At 44.4% G+C, this 20,328-nt stretch overlaps 1 protein-coding gene and 2 long non-coding RNA genes across 8 annotated transcripts in view; 2 read left to right on the top strand and 1 right to left on the bottom strand.

Annotated features, from left to right (window-relative positions):
* The window catches only part of Octbeta1R (Octopamine beta1 receptor), a 25,123-nt gene extending 4,795 nt beyond the window's left edge, over nt 1-20,328 (bottom strand). For 2 of the 6 annotated variants that reach the window (XM_086831966.1, XM_086831964.1), the window contains exons 1-7: nt 20,052-20,328; nt 5,566-6,181; nt 2,182-2,379; nt 1,865-2,036; nt 561-697; nt 303-485; nt 23-176 (exon numbers count right to left, since the gene is read on the bottom strand). In XM_086831966.1, the coding sequence (XP_086688092.1) occupies nt 23-176; nt 303-485; nt 561-697; nt 1,865-2,036; nt 2,182-2,379; nt 5,566-6,005 (1,284 nt within the window). In that variant the 5' untranslated portion in view covers nt 6,006-6,181; nt 20,052-20,328. The other 4 variants (XM_086831965.1, XM_020957852.2, XM_086831968.1 and 1 more) reach the window with 3 other exon arrangements.
* LOC147643919 (uncharacterized) lies at nt 6,315-13,820 on the top strand. The gene is made up of 2 exons (XR_015271455.1): nt 6,315-8,416; nt 8,477-13,820. It is a non-coding gene; the product is annotated as an uncharacterized LOC147643919 (long non-coding RNA).
* On the top strand, nt 17,271-19,196 carry LOC147643918 (uncharacterized). The gene is made up of 2 exons (XR_015271456.1): nt 17,271-17,977; nt 18,101-19,196. It is a non-coding gene; the product is annotated as an uncharacterized LOC147643918 (long non-coding RNA).

Raw genomic sequence — 20,328 nt, 5'->3', positions numbered from 1 at the left:
CACAGCCCAGCCGCAAACTCACCTTGAGGGTCTTCTTGAAGGCGGCCCTGAAGTCGCGATTGAAGTATGCATAAATAATGGGATTCAGGGCCGAGTTGAAGTATCCGATCCAAAACAGGATGCCAACCAGGAGGCGGGGCGTGATGCAACTATCGCAGAGCGAGGACACGATGTACCTGGCATTCAATTGAATTAAAGGAGGGTTTAAACTTTAAACTAAAGACCCTTCAGAACCACATTATAACCTCTGATTTGATAGTTTATTAAGAAACATTAAAAATACAAAGTACAAGTATACGCACCAGAGGAAGAAGGGTAGCCAGCAGATGAGGAAAGCGCTCATTATGATGCCCAGGGTGCGGGCGGCCTTCCTCTCCCGCCTCATTGTCGTTATGGTCGACTGCTCCACCTGGATGCTTGGGCGCGGCTTAGGAATTTGACTAATCTGCAGATGCTTCTCCAGCAGCAAGGCGGCCACCTTGGATCTACCGAGCACACACACACAAGTAATTAGCGATAATTGGCAAGAGCGACATCCCCTCCAGAAGTAGCTACGTTACCTGTACACCAGGCGCTCCTGACGGTCGGCCTCCTGGTAAATGCGATAGTACATCGACAGCATCACGATGCCGGGTATCCAGAAGCTCATCGATGAGCTGACTATGGCGTATGCCTTGTTCACTTTGAACTCGCATATCTGCAGCGGAATGGTAATTAAAATTGAACGGACAGCCCAATTAGTGTCAGTTTCGAGTATTGATAAATCAAAACGCAAAACTGAAGTTGAAACCCTAAATGCGACTGTTTCGAGTATTGATAAATCAAAACGCAATACTGAAGCTGAAACCCTAAATGCGACTGGATGGATGCCAGTGGCAAGTTCTAATGGTGCATAATGCTTTGCAATTTCCAACTGCGCCTGCGGTCAACGCTGCGTATGAGCAATGTGATTACTGCAGCGTCAAGTGCGGCAATAAAAACTCAATTACATTGTGCATTACCGCAATGGCGCTTGACAAAAGGCCACCACCGCCAGAAGACATCTAATCAGATTTACGGCCAGAACGCAGGTCTTCCCGACTTCCGTCCTTCGTCCTTGGAGCTACCTTGCGCCTGACAGTTATTAGCATAAACAAGTAAAACTAATTAAAGCCCCTGCGCAGATGCTAATGTATGCAAAGGGCCTTCAATGACTTTCATGACTGGCAGGCGGAACGCCAAAAATTATGCACAGCCTGTGCCCCAGTCAGCCGCAGTCTCGCGCACAAAAGCGGAATGGAATTACGTACATTTATTTCTACATCAGCATTTTTTATGGCGCAATGATAACCGCATTGCCGGCAAAAGGCAAAGGCAAAGGCAGATGCTGACTGCTGACTGGGCAGGAATCGGAATGGGAGCGGAGCGGATAGGTTCCCGGAGAGCTTCCTAGCAGGCGTGTCGAATGTGGCTGGAGGAAACCAATAAAACGGAGTAATAAATATGCTACCTGTCGGCTGTGAGTCTGAAAGGCGTAAAACTGCTGCTCCAGCCACACAGCCAAAGGAACATAAATCAATTTCCCGTTGAGACGGGGGCCAGGCCAAAGTCAGACAGACACACGATGCCATGTAAAATGCATGCAAAGTCGATACACAATGTTCGTATCAACTAAATTAGAATTTTCTATTAGTTTGATGTACAAGAAAATTGAATAAATAATGCAGGTAATAGAGCGACCCCTACACCGACATTGAAGACGAAGGAAATCTGTAGGTCACACAGCAGGTCCACTCAAGGCAACTGGAAGTGGCTCCTATTCCATTCACAGGTAAATGCAATTATCCAATTAAATGCATTATTACCCCCCAACAGAGCTACTCACATGCGGATTTGATTTGAGATACTTGTAGTTCTCGGTCGTTGTGTACCATCCAGAGCAGATGGGCAGGAATGAGAGCAATGCCGGCGAAAGCCACACCATTAGCAGCATGATGTACACCCGCCGCTGGGTCATAATTAGTGGATAGTCAAGCGGCTGGACAATGGCATAGTATCTGCAAGAGAAGCGAGAAATTAACGATATAAGATATAATATTATAAGACTCAATTTCACATCTAAAACTACTTTGAATTCTACCTTTAAGTGGTCCCAGTGGAACCTCAACATTAATCACCGTTGACAAATGGGGCTCAACTCACCTGTCGACGGATATGCAACAGAGGTGCATGATGCTGGCGGTGGAGAAGTAGACGTCAAAGCTGTTCCACATGTCGCACATCACGGAACCGAACATCCACTTGCCCGAGATCATAACGGAAGCATTAAATGTCATCGCACAGAGGGCGACCAGCATGTCGGCGACGGCCAGTGAAACCACAAAGTAGTTGGTGATGATGCTGCAAGGGCGGGAGAGTATATTCAAGGATAAGATTAAGGTTGCAACTGCGGAAAGAAGAGACCCGAGACCCGAGACCCGAGTGCAATGGAACTCGAGATTATCAAAGTTTCCAAGTTGAATTTGTGCATTAAGGTTTGCTTGCCAGTCACTCGCAGCTCACAAACGCTAATCGCTTTCAGACACTTGCCTTCAAAGTTGAGTTGAAAACTTTTCGGAGCGCACATTGCGCATACGCCGCATGTGACCGCCGTTAAATGCGGTATAGCGCTACTGCGAGTGGATTTCATTGTTTAATGGGTTAATTAATAATTAGCTTAACGCCACCGCAACTTCCACCAGCAATCATCAACGTTGCGTGGCACCGCAAAACGTTAAGTCAATTATGTGCACGCGGCGTATGCGCAATGTGAAGCAGTAAATACGTTTATCGGCCGTCAGAACTGATTCACAAACATAACCCCTTGCCTGAGCTGAAACCACAGCCAAAACCGAATGGGAAGTGGATATAGAAGTTTAAAACCGAACTGCCTGTGGGGAATCGGAGCGAGCCACAACTTCTCAAATTAAAGTTTTGCTTTCAGACTAAATGGTTTTTGCCAAAGTGATTTAATATGAATAAGGTGAATGCGAAAAGTTTGGTTGAGGCTGACTCTCAGTTGAATGAAGGTCTTATCTATTAAACTCGTTAACAATCGCCCCCCATTTAGTCATATTTCAGCAGGACATCGAACTGAGCTCCGCCCACAAGCCTAATTACAACAGCCCCAAAACAGAGCCAGCCGCAGACGGGCGGGAAAAGGTCGAGTATCTGAGGGTAAACTTAAAGCCGCAAAGTACGGGGTACAAAGGCAAAATACCCGCATCAAAGGCAACACGAAAGTGTTATTCAGGCGATGGCCAAAAGCCGATTAAATGAAGGCCTGGTGACGGTCAGGGGGAAGTAAACCCTCCTCGGCGCTTGATAGGTGTCAAGTTTGATTACAATTATGAGACGGCACTTTCCGCATGCCGTCGTCATTCCTGGAAGCTTAACTTAATGGGGAAAGTAGAGAAAGTGCGCCACAAACTTGTCCTGCGTTAGCTAAACTTGATCTCTGGGCTCCAACCTTTAATTTGTCACCCAATTTATTGATTCGGGGCGTATCCTGTATTTGCCATGAATTATTTAAGTTGGGTGAGGCTACTGGGAGGAGTGGCACTCCTTTGAAGCCAGGACATGGATATGGAAAACAAAAAAGAAAAAAAGATGTGGGTCCCTTGGCCATAAAAAGGGCGGCGTGGGCGGCCGATGTGTATGGCCTAAGTGGGAATACATGTTGTTTCGTAATTAAGTCTAATTTGCCATGATGATTTAAACTGCGTAGCGAGGCAGAAAAGGTGAAAATGGTGCGGAAAACGCACATCACAATGAGCACACAATAATGAAAAAGATGCTGGCACAAGCACAAGTCGAGATAAAAATGGCAACATGGAATAGACGTAGTCAGGGTCAGGTCCCAAATTGCCTGTCCCTGGCAGGCTAAATGAGCCTCATCCTCATTCTCAGCCTCAACCTCAGTCCCATTCTCAGCCTTATGCTCATGCTCATCCTTAGGCACAGACTGAGGACTGAGACTGCGACTGAGACGCAAATGTCAGGTGTGTTGCCAAGGCAAAGGTAATATGGCAATGGCATTGGCAGAGCCTCTTCTTGGTTCTGCGCCTTGACATTGAACGTCCCGGGGTTAGGCCGCACACCATTGTCACCTTGCCGCCTTCCCACTCGTTGGAGGAGTGTTTTATGTCGGGTTCTTTAAATGCCACCGAGTTGAGCTTATGAATTTGCGGCTGAAACACGTACATACCTGCCAGGCCTACTGCCTCGTTCCCCATGGCCTCATATCTCATGTGGAGGCGTCGCTCAATTCATAAATTTGACAAATTATATGGCCGCACATAAAGTAAATGGCAATGGCACCCCAAAAAGCAGGCAGCAATATTTTTATGCTCGCCCTTTATTAACATTTCTAATGTAATTACGCACGTATCTAGCATTTAACTCGAATCAACCAGGCATGAGTCCTGAATCGTGAATCCTGAATGGCGAATGATGTTGTCCAAATGCTCGGGTGGCGGACAAGATGAGTTCTGTGCGCTTGACACGCAAAAATGATGGAGAATATGATAAATGATGACAAATTAATGGCCGCAAAAACGAGGTGGCCAGCTCGTAAAGCCCTGAGCGGTCAAGTCGCACAAAGCCGCTCGCTCGGAAGGTGCAAAAAGCGGGGACTACCAGCCAAAGCCATGTCCTTGACAGCCACAACATCCGCGATTCGTGGACAATGTGGCAGTGCACAGCTCAGGCAATTGCACAGAAACAAAAGCGAGGAAAAAAACGGAATGATTGTGACACAAGTTGAGTTTTTCCCTTTGACCTGGGCTACTGGTTTAAACGAATTTACAATTTTTATAGACCCATTTTTTTAGGCCGTCCACCGATATTTATTGGATTAAAATTTATGCAAACAATTTATATATTTTAATAAATATTTACGTTAAGGCTCTTACGAATTTTTAATTCGAATTTATCTTCTGTATACTTATACAAATTGTCAATTGTTTTTTTTTTTTTTTTGAAACAAACTTTATTGTTGACCCGCGAATACCAGTTTTATTGAGGAATTCATTTTTGCATGTACACTTTTTATCTATGTAGTTGAATTGATTTTATACATGATTTAAATGTAAATATTTGATGATGATGAAAAAATAAATGAATCAAATAATCCATAAAATGTCAATGTTGTAAAAGCAAAGGCTTATTATGTATATTATTATTTTAGTCAGAAGCTTTAACTCAGTGAATCAGTCATTTCCGACCATATAAACCATATATATTCTTGATCAGCATCAACAGCTAAATCGATCTAGCAATGTCAGGTAAAAAAAATGATTGCCAAAAGTCGTGATTATCACTTAGCACCTATTCCCTAAAGCTTCGAGAAGTGTAATAAAGCCACAATGTGTATTTTGTATACTACGAAATGGAAACCCTGACTGGAAAGGGGAACCCCCCTTTGATTCGGAGAGACAAATTAATGGAGCGATAGCGACCAATGTCAATGTAGACACATAAACACACACCAGCGGATGAACGGATGTGAAAAAAGGATAAAGGCGACAACTGTCGGCCGGGACTCACCGCAATTTCCGGTGCCGCATGACGGACACAATCACCAGCATGTTGCCTAGGATGGCGGCCAGTATGATGAAACCAATAACGAAGCACTTGACGAAGACTAATGTCAGATGTGTGCTGCCGTCGGCGTCCTCCGAGGAGGCGTCGCCGGCGTCCATATCCTGTGCCTGTCCAGCCACAACGTCTTCGACGGTCACAGCGATGCTACTCCCACTCCCGCCTGCGCTGCCCAGTCCTCCTTCATCTATGAGGCCCTCGGCAATGAATTTCAAATATCGGGCATGTGACGCCGAGTCCTCCAGCACGGGCAACCGCTGCCTTTCCATTGGCTGCAAGTGGAGCTGGAGACGTGGCTCCTTTGTATCGCCAACACCGATGCTGCCCTCGAGCATCGTCCTGGCCGTGGTGGTGGACATGGCCTGAAGTCTCTGTAGGAGTGTCATGGTAATGACCACTATCAGTACTGCTGCTGTGTATACGTTCAGTTCTCGGTCCGGTCAACTGCTGCTCTAATGCCAAGAAAAAGGACACTCAACGGGGAAAGCATGCTGCCTGACATTTGTTCTCGGTGGACTCTTTCTCTGATGACGGTTATTATTCCCCAATCGTTTGCCAAGTTCTGCAATTGAAAAAGATAAACGATTTATTATATTTGCTCTAGCATTTTTCTCTCATATTGTTTTCTCATCATCGAAAGGAGCAACATTGATTTAATGGTCAGTTTGTGGAACAGAAAAATATGGATATTTTTGTAGCAGATGATTTAACCATAATTGGCCAAGAGAATTTTCATTTTCACAACATTTTTATTGACATTTAAGTGTGGGAGTAACATTTATTCAAATATTTTATTGGAAATACGTAAAGATATTTACTTATCTAATAAGCTGTCACAAATACTATTTAAAACATTTATAGTTCTTAGTTGCCATTATGTCTAAGCCTTAAATTCCTTACAGCAATAATTTCAAATGACTTCAAGTAGCTAGAGATATCTCTTTAATCCTGCAGAGCATCCCAACTTCTTCTCATCCATTGACTTCTGCTTGAGATTCCACAGCCGCGTTCAGGATTCGATTTCCATTTACATTTGCATCAGTTTGGCATTTGTTGTGGCAGCTAAATGAACCGCAACGTGCTGGCTATTTGTCTTCAAACTGCCCCCCAAGTTCCCTATCTTCCCAAATCCACCGATTCCAGTGATTCCTATGATTCCTCCGATTCCGCGATTCGTGAAGCATGCAAATCTCGGAGGCAGGAAAATAAGCAGAATCAGTGCCGAGAGTTAAGCCCATAAACACCTTGCGTCTTTGTGTGTATATAAATTTCGTTAGCCGCAGGCTCTGCCAGACAATGAAATTGAAACCAGGCTTTGTACGGACTGCGGACTACGGAGAGTAGTGCCTGAAACGTAATCCCACTCAATTGGTTTAATTTACCATAAACAGCTTCGGTGTTGCGAGGGGAAAATTTCCGTTTTTGGGCCCTGAAAATTCGCTTCCTTCCTGGCCGAGCCTGGCAGCAGCTGCCATCTGCTGCTCGCCATATTTTAGCATCAACGCGACAGAGGCTTATCATTAGCAAATGTCAATTTTCAAATTATGTACATTTATTTTGCAATTTGCTTGCCTCGTAATCGATGCCAGCCCCGCCTGCTGCCACACAAGAAGTTTCGCCTCATTTCGGCAAATACTCGAGTGCCAGTGCCGGGGGCTATACTTTTCCATTTGGAGGCGGAGAAGTACTTACTCGCTCCTCGACGAAAGTAGGCAAACATTCGTAGGAACGTGTAATTCCCATGTTGGGCAAACTAAGCAAACTCTGGCCAACAAATACGAATGTCAGCAAACGGAATTGTGTTTATTTGCGTGCGCTATATATGTGCCTTGGGTCTCCATATCCATAGTCTCCTTGCCGCACCTTTAGGGAAATGTGGTTTTTATGTGGTTGCCTCCCGTGTGCTGCTGACACTCGCCAACAAAGCGACCGCGACTGAAGTGAACTTTAAATCAATAAAGAACAACAAATTGAAAAGCCTCGAAGGTGGCTTGCCCGCGCTTTTCGCTTTTCGTATTTCCCATTTCCCACCAGAGATACACCCCATATACACGCCGAGTGCTTTTGTCAAACGCATTGACAATGCGCCATAACAATAACGACGGGCGTTCGAGGCAAGATGGAAATCCGGACCCGGACCCGGACCCGGACCCAGACTCTCATCCAGACCCTCACGGGATCCCAGTTCCGGTTTCATCCTTTGTCTGGGCAGGAATCAGAGGGATGATGGTGCTGACTGACTGACGACAATACATCATTCACAGCAGGTGTGTGTATCAACGGTTATTTTTAATATATATATTTTTGGGGTAAGCGAAGATACCTCCAGCATCTTTACCTTTTTCCGACTCGAGTTTTGGCCAGGCTTTCTCGTTTGACCTTTCAAAGTTAGCCGAGCATACAGTGGATGCAAATGCTGAGCGTACGATTAAAATAAGGAGCAAAAGGAACCAAAGAAGCTGGTGGTAAGCAGAGGTACATACACATTCCTACTTGAGAACTGAAAGAGATATCAATTCAATTGAAGTTTAAATCAATCAGGGCCATCAATGCGCACACATCAAATGAAATCAGTGGCATGTTTTTGGCCAAATAATATTTCACTGCTCGTCCTCTGGCTGGGCCAGGTCACGGGTCGTGGCTGCTCGGGTCCTTGGCTCGGATGGGTCGTTGGCAGGACATGCTCCACGCTTCACTCGCATTGTGTGAATGGATGTGATTTATTTCAGTCCGACACGGCCCATTGTGGCGGTGCAGCCAGAGAGTTGGGAACTGGGGCTGGGAGCGACTTTGGCTTGTTAGTTATTTATTCTTACTTATTCTTTGCTTATTTGAATTTGCCTCTGTTTATTTACAGCTGAGCGCACTGGGCCAGGCCACAAGCGTTGATGTTTACTCTTCTCAGCCCGGGCAAAGTCAAGAAAAAAAATTAATTTGGGAATCTTCTTGTGCTTGGATTTGGTTTTGGATTGGCTTGGGTTAGGTTCAGCTGGGGTTACCCGTCTGCGGCTCCCACCAGATTGATGGTCAGCTTTAATTACTTTTCGAAGAGCGTTTTTAGTCCGTCTTTCTTGGCTCTTAATTAATTTTTAATTTATGCAAAGAACGGCAAAAAAAAGGAAATCCTCTCGCCCATTCCCTTATCCCTTTTTCGCTAATCGATTTGGACAAACATCCGAAAATGCCACTTAAGCACACGCAGCGCCTTCTAATTGAGTGACCCAATCGAGTCGCAGTCATTTATCACTGGACGGAATTACGAGCAGGACAGGCAAACTCATAAATATGACCCTCGGAAAGCGATTTAATTGAGTGCTAAGAGCCTTGAGAGTCCCGAGAGCCTGGAGACAAAGGCCCTGGACAGTGCCCGCTGGCAAGGAAGTGAAATCGGGCTGAAACGCTTGTCACCCGACAAGGGAGATCGAACCCAATCGAAGCCGGAAATCGAATCGAATGGCAGCGAATCGAAACTAATTGGACGCCGGGAAGTATGCAAAGATAAATTGACATCGGTCAACCGCCAAGGGGGAAAGCAAGTTAACTTTGTTTCGTTTATGTCGACCATTTGCCAAAACCAATACCAAAAAAAAAAAAAAACAAAAAAGAAAGCAACAGAAAAATTGAGAAAAACAAAAGTATATATAGCGAAAAAGAAAAACCACGTGGGTGGGCGCTGGCGGTTGAGGCAATCAGGCTGGCGGACCGGAAGTGAAAGTTCAATTATTCATCTGCCATGTCCCCAGCTCCTCGCCCCACCGCTCCATGATCCTTGCTCCTTGATTATGGTCCGCCAAGAGGCACAGAAATACACAGACACTGCCGCATATTCATATGCTGGCCATCAGCGAACTTGGCCTTGTTCGCATTTACATTTTAAATTGCAGTATTACGAGCTCTATTTGCATTGCTCCTGGCCCGAACAACGCGCTGCCCATTTTCGAGCAGCATTCCTTTTTTTGTACACACACACACCAGCTGGCTGGAAATAGATGAGCATTTTAGTTGGCATTTTTCAGGTCTGCATTTCTGAGGCCTGACAGCAACCAGCCGTTGACAACGACAGCTGCTCTTTGCGGCTCCTGTGGCTCCTGCGGCCTCACTCGCCAGCCGGATCCTGGGATGAATAATGAACTGCATAATTTGAGCAGCATTTTGGAAAATATTTACAAAATAAATATAGGCAGGCAGGCAAGCACCAAATATTCGGTATACACAAATTACAATTGCAAATTTGAGTTCGAATAAAGAATGTCATTGATATCCCATTTATGGGAAAAGCAAATATGGCATTAATTAGTTTATTAATTATTTAGGAAAGCTAACCTCGACTGCAGTGGAAATTCACAAATCAGAGCAACAGACAAATTTTAATTGATTTTCCGAATTGTAACCAAAGAGTAAATTCCTCGACCTTTGATAACCTTTGAAATTTAAGCAAGAATGTTCTTTTCAAATAAACCTTTGGTTACTATATTTCAACTATTTTCCCAGGCTCTTTTCTTCCTGCTTCCTGCTAATTAAATTGCATTCTTGTCCACTGAAAATTGGGTCAGACATTAAGGCTGTTAAGAAGTGGGTGGTTCTGGCTGAAAGATCCCTGCAGCCGGTGCCCAGGCATCGCCATAAAAGTGGCGGTTATGCAATTTTTAATTCATTTCACTGCGGCAACGTTCGCGGCTGTTGATGCCGCTCTCAGCATGGCCTCACATGTGCTGGGTTTTATCTTACTTCTCGCAAATATTTTCCTTCCACGAGCGCTCTTTTTGCCATTTGCCATTTGCATGGCAGACTCTGTGGCACCTCACCCGCATCCAGCACATCCACATCCCTCACAGCCGCCCCCAAAACTGTTGAATATTTCAGGATATTTACACGTCGAGAGCCGGACCCGGGCGATCCATGATGCATGTCGCTCCGCTTCCGGCTGTTGTTTATATCATTTATACGGTTACTGCTGGCCAAAAGCCAAAAAGTGTGAAAATTGTTTGCTCACAAGCGCTCCGTCATAGTTGGAGCCTGTGGTCTCTCTCTTGTTAGCTGAGACCCAGTCGCATTTTCACACGCGGCCAGCTTTATTAAAATAAATTTACAACTTGCGGAAATGACTTAAAGTACACGCATACATGCGGAGGGACAAAGCACATAGTACATATAATTCTCCGGACTTCCTTGATGACAGAAAAATAACGACTAAAACGTGCTGGCAACGCTTTAATTGAGATACAGGGTGCTCGCTGCTTCCTCTCGGCGGATATCTCAAATATTTAGCATATCCGGTTGACACATTACAAGCGAGTGACAAGAATGGTACAGTTGCTACCGATTGCGGAAGTGGTTGTGTGAGGTTAAATTGAAATTTAATGGGAATTAAATAAGGAATGTTTGTAATTATAATAAATAATATAATCTTTCTGAGAATATATTAATAAGGGAGCAACAAGCAAAAAGCTGTTCAACATTCAATCAACATCAATCTCTACCATTTACGCAGCATCCTTGCTAGTGCTCAAATCCTCTTAATGTGTCTCCTGGTGCTTAACTGCGTTACCTGCAACTAATTCCGCTTCACATACACCCTGTTCAGGACGCGTAATCCCGGGGTAGCAAATTGTTAAAAGCTACGCACGACTGCCCATTCACTGTGTGAACCTATGCACGGTTATCTGTGAGCCTGCGGGTGCGTGTGGGTGCGACTGTGTATTTGAGTGTGCTTAGATGCTAGCAAAAGCAACAAATACAACGAGGACAACAAGGACAACAGGAACAACAAGTGCCAGGACATTCGGTTTGGTGAACGGTGCGCAGGTGGCATCTCTCCAGCCGCACTGCGCCTGCCTTCCGCATGATTTTGCATTTCAAATTATTTCCGAGTGCACTGGAGGTGGGCGTCAGGTGGAGAGTCAGATCCGGGGAGTGGATAGGGAAGGTGGGTTGTAGGAGCACGTGCAGTCATGTAACATGTAGGCAGACACACATACTTCAAAAGCCGCTGGCTTTTGAGGCAAAAGCGATGGTGGCACAGGGGCTACACGCTGAGAACATTTTTCAAAATGCCAGGCTAACAATAGAAAAGATGCATCCTTATCAAGGACACAAGCACACACTCGCCCAACTGCTTGGAACTGCTGAAAGCAAAAACATCATAGAAAAACCCCATTGTTGTTGTGGCTGCTGCTGCTTGTGGCATGGCAGAAAGTAAAAACAAAAGTAGAAAAATGCCAGAGGAAAACGAGAAACGGGGGGGCAGGGGCAACAGAAAGAGCTGGCAAAGAGTGAAAACACAGGAAAGTATTTTGCTCAATTGTTGTTACTTTTAGTGCCGATTGTTTCAGTGTGCTCGGTAGCCAGGTAAAGGACACACAGACACGGAATCGAGGCAGGTGGGGCCAGGAGGCAACCTGCTCTTGGCACGAGTGCTTAGTTGGTTTTGGTTTTGTCTGCTTTCCGTGGCTCTAAACGGACTGCCAGCTGAGCAACCTGCAGCCCGGGACCAGGACCTTGAGCGATTAGGTGGTTCTCCTTGCTCCCGGAGAATAGCAAAACTTTGCCAGACAAACGGCGGCAGCCGGAGAGGGAGCCAGTCGGTGGCAGCTTCATTAGCGTTAATTAATTGCATGGCCCCGAGAAGTCCACGACGATTCAAAAGTTCTCCAGACGACATTGACAAACGGAGCGCAAAATGGCCGAAGAGACATTTGGGCAATGGCTAAGCAAACTTGGCCAAAGAGGCTGCTGCTGTTGCTGCTGCTGTTGCTGCAATGCCCAAACAATTAGCATGAAATCACGTACGTGGCACGGCCAGGATCTCCGACTCCAAAGCCAAGTCAAGTCGAGTCGAGTCGATTCGAGTCACTCACCTAAGGCGATAGTCAATGTCGATGGCTTTGGCTTTGGCTTTGACTTTGGCTTTGGCCTTTTCATGCCAAGTGTGCGACCTTCGCTGGCGATTGAATTTGACATTGTGCTGTGGCAGCGGTGCCCTGGTCCCCGGTCCTTTTCCCCGCCCTGAAAGTCAATTGCCATTTGCATTTATACCCCTGTAAGTGAGTGACTCTGCCAGTGTCCTTGTCTCTTAACGGAACTGGCCCCAAAAAAAGCAGGCTACACAGAAGGAAATGAGATCTCAAAGTTAATAGGAAGATCCCTTGAGAGCTTCAGGCATTATTATGGAATACGATTTGTTAGTATCACATAATTGTAAGTTTAAAGAAAAACCAGAAAGGAAACTAACTTCTGGAAGTATCACTTGCATTTAGCTATTTAATAATAGGATCAAATTGAAAATCGATCATTATTAAGCTTAAAATATTCGCATTCCTTGAATCGATATTTGTCAACATTTTTATATCACGATTTTTCCGACATCTTAATTTTTTTAAGATACTCATAACTAAGCCAAAAATTCATTAATTTTAATCCGGAAACCATTTCTATGCTAGTTTTTATAAGATAAATAAATCTGCATACTTAGTGTAGAATTTAAAAACATTAAGATTTTTGTCGATTTTTGCAAATTTTAATGATGTAACCCCTTATAAAATTTTCAAATTTTGAAAAAATTTCAAAAATATATTTTTCAACCGGACAAGTCTAGATCAACACGGCTGTTGATGCTGATCAAGAATATATACGATTTATGGGGTCGCAAATGACTCCTTCACTGAGTTTGAAGCTTCTTATTAAAATTTGAATACGCTGCAAGGGTATAACAAAGATCCCAAATTTCCTCTTATTTTTCTTGCAGTGTACGATTGAATGTGTGCGGGGCACGCAAGTGAATCGAATGTCTCTGCTTTGTTCTGCTCTTGGGCTCCAACTTTTTATGGGACACCGGAGCACACTCGAGTGTATAAAAGTGAGCACATTTTTATGGCATTTCGCTGGCTAATATGCCAGCAATTTTCTACCTATTTTATTTATCCCGGCACATATCCCCAGATCCAAGGATGCGTAAACATTTGAAGGGGGTGCTATCCGCCCCTTGCCGATTTGGGCCAACTTTCCACAGCCATTAGCAACAATTATATACTTTTCACAAATTGAGTTTCGAATTTGAGAGTTTTTTTTGGCAGAGGCCAGGCCGCGCATAAACATAAAACGTAATGGAATTTCAATAAATGAACAAGTTGTGTGAAAATTAAAATGCAAATTTAGGAGCGGGCCACTCACTCTGCCCTCTGTCTGGACTCCTCAGTCTTAAATTTCAATTATTAATATTAAATAGGAAGGCGGGGTCAGTCTGTAACTGAAGCCAGTCAATTTCAGCTTTTCTTTTTTTGTTTAGAGACAGACAGTTTCAAGTGGCACGTGCTGAGAGTTCGGGCCACGCATTCGGGCCATAAATAAACATTTAATAAGCCAGAAAAAGTTCAGTGTCCAAGAATACATATTGAAATGTGATCGGGAACATATTAAATGCTAAAGGATGCCCACAACTCAAGTGATTTTAAAGCAAAAACCCATAAGAAAATTGCTTTTCCGATTTAATGACTTGTTTTTGGCAGTAAATTTGAACTGTAAACAAAGTCGGAACTGAGTAAAAACTTGTTAAAATGCAATCGCATTTCAATAAATGATTTATCAGGCCAAGAGCTCAGTCGCTTTGCAAGTGTTAGCCGACAAAATGCAATGAATTATTGCTGCGAAAAGTTTTGCACAATGCCAACTCGATTCTGGATTCAATCAACTGACTGCTGCCACACAGTCTAATTTCGTTTTTATTCCAAAGCGCACTCTCGCACACAGCTTTTGACAAATCGCATCGGGAGTGGAGGGGGTGGAGTCCCTTTTTGTTCGATTCCGATATCCTTTTCACGGCCACGCTGAAATATTAAGCAGACAAATATGAAATCCCATATTGATGTCCTCTCGCAGTCGGAGGACAATTTAACTTTTATTGCTGCAGCATATATAATGCGATTTGGAAATGGAAACCGATTGCCAGCAAAGGTCATCCCCATTTCGGATTCCCCAGCTCTATCTGCCAGATTGCTTGGGGCAGCTCTCAGACATGAGTCTTGTGTGAGGGGAAGAAGCTGGAGGAAAGAACAGCTCTCCTTTCTGCTCCTCTTCTAACTGACAGACAGCGGCGGCAATGTGCACACGAAAAATCACAAAAAATTCAAGCTGACAAGAAACAATACGGACAAGACTGGCATCAACTTCAGCCTCAGCATCCGGCGCACTGTGGATAAATATAGATATGGATACATCCCAGCAGGCTTATGGCCTGTCCTTTGTCTGCTTTACGATTTGCGGACGATTTCCTTCAGCCAAACAGGAAGGAAATTTAAAGTTTCACCACCCAACAGAAGCAATACCGTACCGAACACCATAAAAGTGCTCCATAAAGGTCAAAAGGCGGGAGTTTGATGATCCGAGGACTGTCCATAAAGCGGGCCATGCAACTAAAGTGATTGAATTTATATTAGGGGGAGGGATATTGCAGCAGGAGGAGGTGGTGTGTCCGAAGACAAAGGACAATCTCCTGTTGGCAGGCCACGCACGCAGCATACCCAAGTATATGAGGCCATATAACCGGCGATATGTGAGTTTGGCCACGCATCATAACATGTCCATATACTCGGAGCACCAAGAACCGAGCACCGAGCAACGAACATCGAACGCCATTAAAGTCAAATGCTCTACGGGGAATTTTCAAGGCGAACACGCCTGCTGGAAGGTGCCTAAGCATCCGCCCTTATTGCTATTGTGTGTTTTTTTGGGTTTTAGCAAAATACAAAATCACATAATGACAAGGACAGCGCCATGAAAAACAAACCAGAGCGCTGTCGAAATCAAAGTGTAAAATGTTGAAAATCGAATTTGGTCCCAGGAATAAAAAGAAAGAAAAATAAAACAAGAAAAATATATATAAAAGGAAGGCGACGGCGGAAACGGAAGTGCGGGATGGATGGCGAATGGGCGAGGTGGAAATGGCGAGGTGACTGTCAGACATGCCATTATTTGTTGATGTATTAAAGCTTTTATTTACATGCAGGTGAGCGCCATTTGTTTATATTTGTATTTGTATTCAATCAGCGTCAACAAGAGCCAAACAAAAAAAGAGAGAAAAGAATGAAAAAATCACATGAAAAGTGAAGGCAAATCAAATAAAATCAAATCACTGCCTTGCCGGCTCGCTGCCTTGCTGCCTTGCGCGTGTGTGTCAATTTTTTTTGTTCGTAGGATTCCCGCAGTAGCAAGAAAATGTCAGAGCCCAAGTGGTAAACACTCTGGGGCCTCTTCAATGGCTTTTTGGGCCAGCTAATGGCTGCAATTTCGCGCTGCCTGTTCATTATCATTCCTGCGATAATGTACTCGACGCTCTGATGCCGATGATTATGTTGACTGACATGCCCCGGCCCTGAGAGCTGGGGGGAAACTAGCTGCCCGGATAAATAATAATATGTCTAGGCCAACGCCAAATGGGTTGCACATGGCCTACTTGCCGCTGGATGTCCTTCCTCGGTGCTGGCTGAGGGTGAGGTGAGGTTGGGAAGTGTGGAAGTGGTTGTGGCTGGTAACTGGTCTATGTTCCATCAGGCAGCGCAGTAATGAAGCTATAATTAGATAAGCGCAGTGCCGCAGCAAACTACTCGGAAAGTCTGCCAGCAGGAGCAAGAGCAGGGCCAGGAAAGGACGAGTATCTGCTCCTGTGCCGTGTGTATCTCACACACACTGCGGCAGCTGCCTTTGTATTTTTAGCCAGCGAAATGTAACAAACGTTTGACTAACCAAACTCCAGCTGACAGATGAGCAGGCTACTGGCTGTGGAGGGAAGGAAGACTGAAGCACCGGAGATGGAGGCCAAGTGAGTGTGTTTATGAATGGGTGATTCCTTTTCACGGCACTCATCCATACAATGCCATCGAAGAGGAGGAGGGAGTCCTGTCTATTTGCTGGCAGCTAGTTAGTTGGGCATACATTGTCAACGGGCATCCGTTGCGTATACGTAACGTGCCATGATTTTCGGCAAACGAATCGATTGAGTTATTCCGCTGGAATTGCGATTTGTGTTTCTCTAATCATGGATATAATTGAATCCGCAAATTGTATGAATGCCAATAATCCACACAAGGCGTAATTATGTGGGTAAATAGGAAATTAGGGATATCATTGTTACCTGAAATTGAAACCTTAAAGGTTGCTTTTTATGGATAATCAAGGGTGCATTTTCTCTGACATTTAGCTCATGTGTACAGCAAATTGTTTCCATTAAAACGAAATGATGATTTGATTTGAAAACTTAATTATTCAATTAAAACCTGTCTATACCACTGCTAAACTTTTCCAATTTCCCCTGATTCAGTTAGATAATTGGCACGTCATTCAATCAATTCATTCAATTCGGACAAAGCACCATTATTTCTATAACATAAGCTTATTAATAACACACTCCAATTTATTTCCAACTAGGTCATCAATCAAAACTCGCCCCCGAGCTCTGCCCAGCTGCAAGTCGTTGCAATGTCGGATTCCTCAAGGTCGTAGTTAGTTCTATTTCCCAGCTATCTCAGCCCGGTTATCCACTTAGCCGACTTTTGCCGAGCTGGCCAATTAAGAGCTAAACAAAGTGCGGTCTAGGGCAATGAAAATCAAATCAGATCACAACGCAGATGAAGATGCTGGCAACTCAGTTCAGACGGCTTGAGAACGATAGCCCATTGAGCCATCAATCAAACAATCACTTAATGAACTACTTCAAAAGCAGACGATGGCTCATTCTCACTTTAACTTTCACTTTCACCAGCTCCGCCTCTCCCTGAATTTTCCCTCGAAACAAAAAGCACGAACAACAATCGCAGACAAACACGCCAATTTCCACTTACAGTTGTGTGTTTTCCCCATTTTTTTGGGGGCATTAATTGCCTGGCGCTGCTTTTGTGCCATCGATTGAAAAAGTTTTTAGCAAGCCTCTCTCTGTCATCCTTATCCCCTATTCCTGCGGACACTCTAAGTACTTTGCCACAAAACTTTTGGCAGCACATAACGCTTAAAATGCGTTTAATTGAGAGTCATACTCGTAGGAGTCGGAGCGGGAGCCAGCTGGGCGCCAGTTCGTGTTTGGGAAAACCCCGCAAAAACTTTTCCCTCCAACTATTCAAACAATTTTGGCTCAACAAAATATTATTGCAAATAATTCGGTTAGACAGTTTACACATTGTTAAGCGATATCCGATCTGGGTCAAATTTGGCTCGAAGGTATTTTTCTAAAATTTCAATTGCTTGCTCTCGGCTCAGGCAGCTCAGGTGGAGGGGCTAATCCGGAGGAGGGACTCAACTGATGGAGTAGAAGGAGGTGGGCTGAAATTAATATTGAAATTGTGGCCACAAATTCCACTTGCAGTTTGCCCAAGTAAGTACATATATACCGAGAAGTTGCCTCCGCCTTGTATATATTTCTGGTAGCGGACCGCAATTTGCCGAAAAACTTTTGAACTTTTTCGAAAAGTTTACTTTATCAACTTCTTGTTCATAGTTGGGTAAGACAAATCAAAAAAGCCCCGGAAAATGGACGACTGAGCTGAGGGAAGTGTGAGGAGGAGCAGGTGGCGGAGGCAACCAAATTACTACCCTAATGCCCAACAAATCGATCCCCGGCTACGTGACAGTTGCCAGTTTAATTAAAATGAAATGCGCTAATGGAAATCTGAACCCACGTCATGTGGGTGAGGCGGTGTATATGGGTGAACCGCATTTGGTTATGATTAAACAGGCCCACGATGAGTCCTGCTTATGCGCGAATAAACAGCCATCAGGACGAAATGGAGCTTCGGGGAAAACAAGTGAAATGAAGACGGGCCAAAGCAAGATCCAACCAATGTGTGTGTGGGTGTGTGTGGAAAGTATTTTCCGTCGGTCATGTCTATATTTCGGTACGTGAAATATTTATAATTCCATTTTGAACAGCTCAAGGCAAAGGATAAGCTCGGCGCGCGCCAGACTTTATTTTTAGACACTCGAAAACCAGAGCAAACGTGGGCAGGTGTGCCCAGGAGTAGGAGAGTGGGACATGTGGGCGCCGCCGCCGAGGTGAGCACATACCGACAGTCCCTGGCCCGAGGGCCACTTAAAGCATAGGAAAACTATTAAATTTTATGCGTGGCTAACAAGAAAACAACAAAGCTGTCGCGGCCATTACCACACTTACACACAGCCACACAGCAGACGCACAGCAGCGAAAAAGGATGAAGGACAGGGAACGAAGGGACATGTAAATGCTGACAAACAATAAAATGTGGCCAGCGAGGCAGCGCGGACGGAGTAATCCCTCCTGCTGACAAGTGCCAGGACCTTGGGCGGAGTTCGCTGAACTGGCGAGCGGAGCATAAGAGTCCTGTGGAGATCGGGAGGAAGCACCCCGGGGACATCCAGCGCAAAATATGCCATATGTGGTGCTAAAATTCAAGCCCACATTTCGAGTGGTTGTGGTGTAGACTCCACGGCGTATACGCAATATAAATCTAATCTGGTAAACCAATGAGAATAGAATCAAATTAAGGAACAGTAAAATTATTAAAGAAAGGAAATATTTTTAAAATATTTTCCTTACTATTCTTGGAGTTAATAGAAAATAACATGAATAAATATTGAATGGCACTTTCCTAAAAAACTATTTCTTAATATGCTTAACATAATATTCACTGCGAAACGTTATAAATAAAATATTAAAGGTATAAAGCCTTATTAAAACCTTAACATATAAGAGAAACACTACGTTATGTTTCTGCCATGTAAAATGAAATACTTTGTTTAAATTATGAAATATATAGCTTAAAAACAGTCATAACACACTTCTTCATTGTCTATTGCAGGTAAATATATTAACTTATATTATTTGTAGAATCACAAAAAATATTCTTAACTAAGGCCACTGTAATAAGTTAATTACGAATAAGTTTATATTAAAACAAGTAAATCTCTTTCACTGTTTTTCTTTTTTTTCTGCACATGAAAGTTTGTTAATTGAGTTTAAAGGAAAAGTTTTTAATTCATGCTCCTGCCAAGCTATCAGGACTTCACTGGCAAACTAGTGTCCTCATTATGCATGTAAAACGAAGCACTTTCCGCGATCTTTAGAATTCAATAAAGCAACTATAAAATCTCCCGAAAATGTTGACAAGATGTTGGCTTGCTTGGGTTTTTCCCTCTTACTTTTCTTTAAGCCGCCAGCCAAGGAGCTTACACAGATTTCTGTTTGGCGGAAAAACTTGGGCCCGCGATGGCCAACTTAACGCCTTCAAGTTGTAAAACACTTAGCGGTTATTTCATGTTTTTCCTGCCTTCGGAGGGACTCCCCTTCAGGGAGTGAGTCTATCAAGGATTGGGGAAAGACATGGTGCGGGGCACACGCGAATAAAAATCCGCGCCAGGCAAATTTTTGCTGTGTTGTAGATAATTTAGCGCAATTTACGTGCGAATTTGCTTACGTTACCCGCCAGTGGAGCAGTGGTGCAGTGGAGCAGAGGAGCAGCGGCGCAGCGACGGCAGATAGCGCACAGGTGTGTGCCGAGCCTGTGGCCCAATGTGGCGGCTAACAGGCTCCGAGAATGTCGAGGTCCCTGATTCAGGATAAAGGATACGTAGTCACCGGAGCGCGAACACAACCGACAGCAGCTAAGGACAACGCACGACTGCTGGCGCCGACCAGGAGCCGATGTCCCAGCACGCCACCCGTATCCGAGGGCGGTTCCGAACCATTCTGCC

Source organism: Drosophila serrata, unplaced genomic scaffold (assembly GCF_035046125.1).
Source record: "Drosophila serrata isolate PLE 108 unplaced genomic scaffold, ASM3504612v1 contig_241, whole genome shotgun sequence".
NCBI classification, from domain to species: Eukaryota; Metazoa; Arthropoda; class Insecta; order Diptera; family Drosophilidae; genus Drosophila; species Drosophila serrata.
The sequence above is the reverse complement of the archived record's forward strand: the minus strand, read 5'-3'. Positions and strand labels throughout refer to the sequence as shown.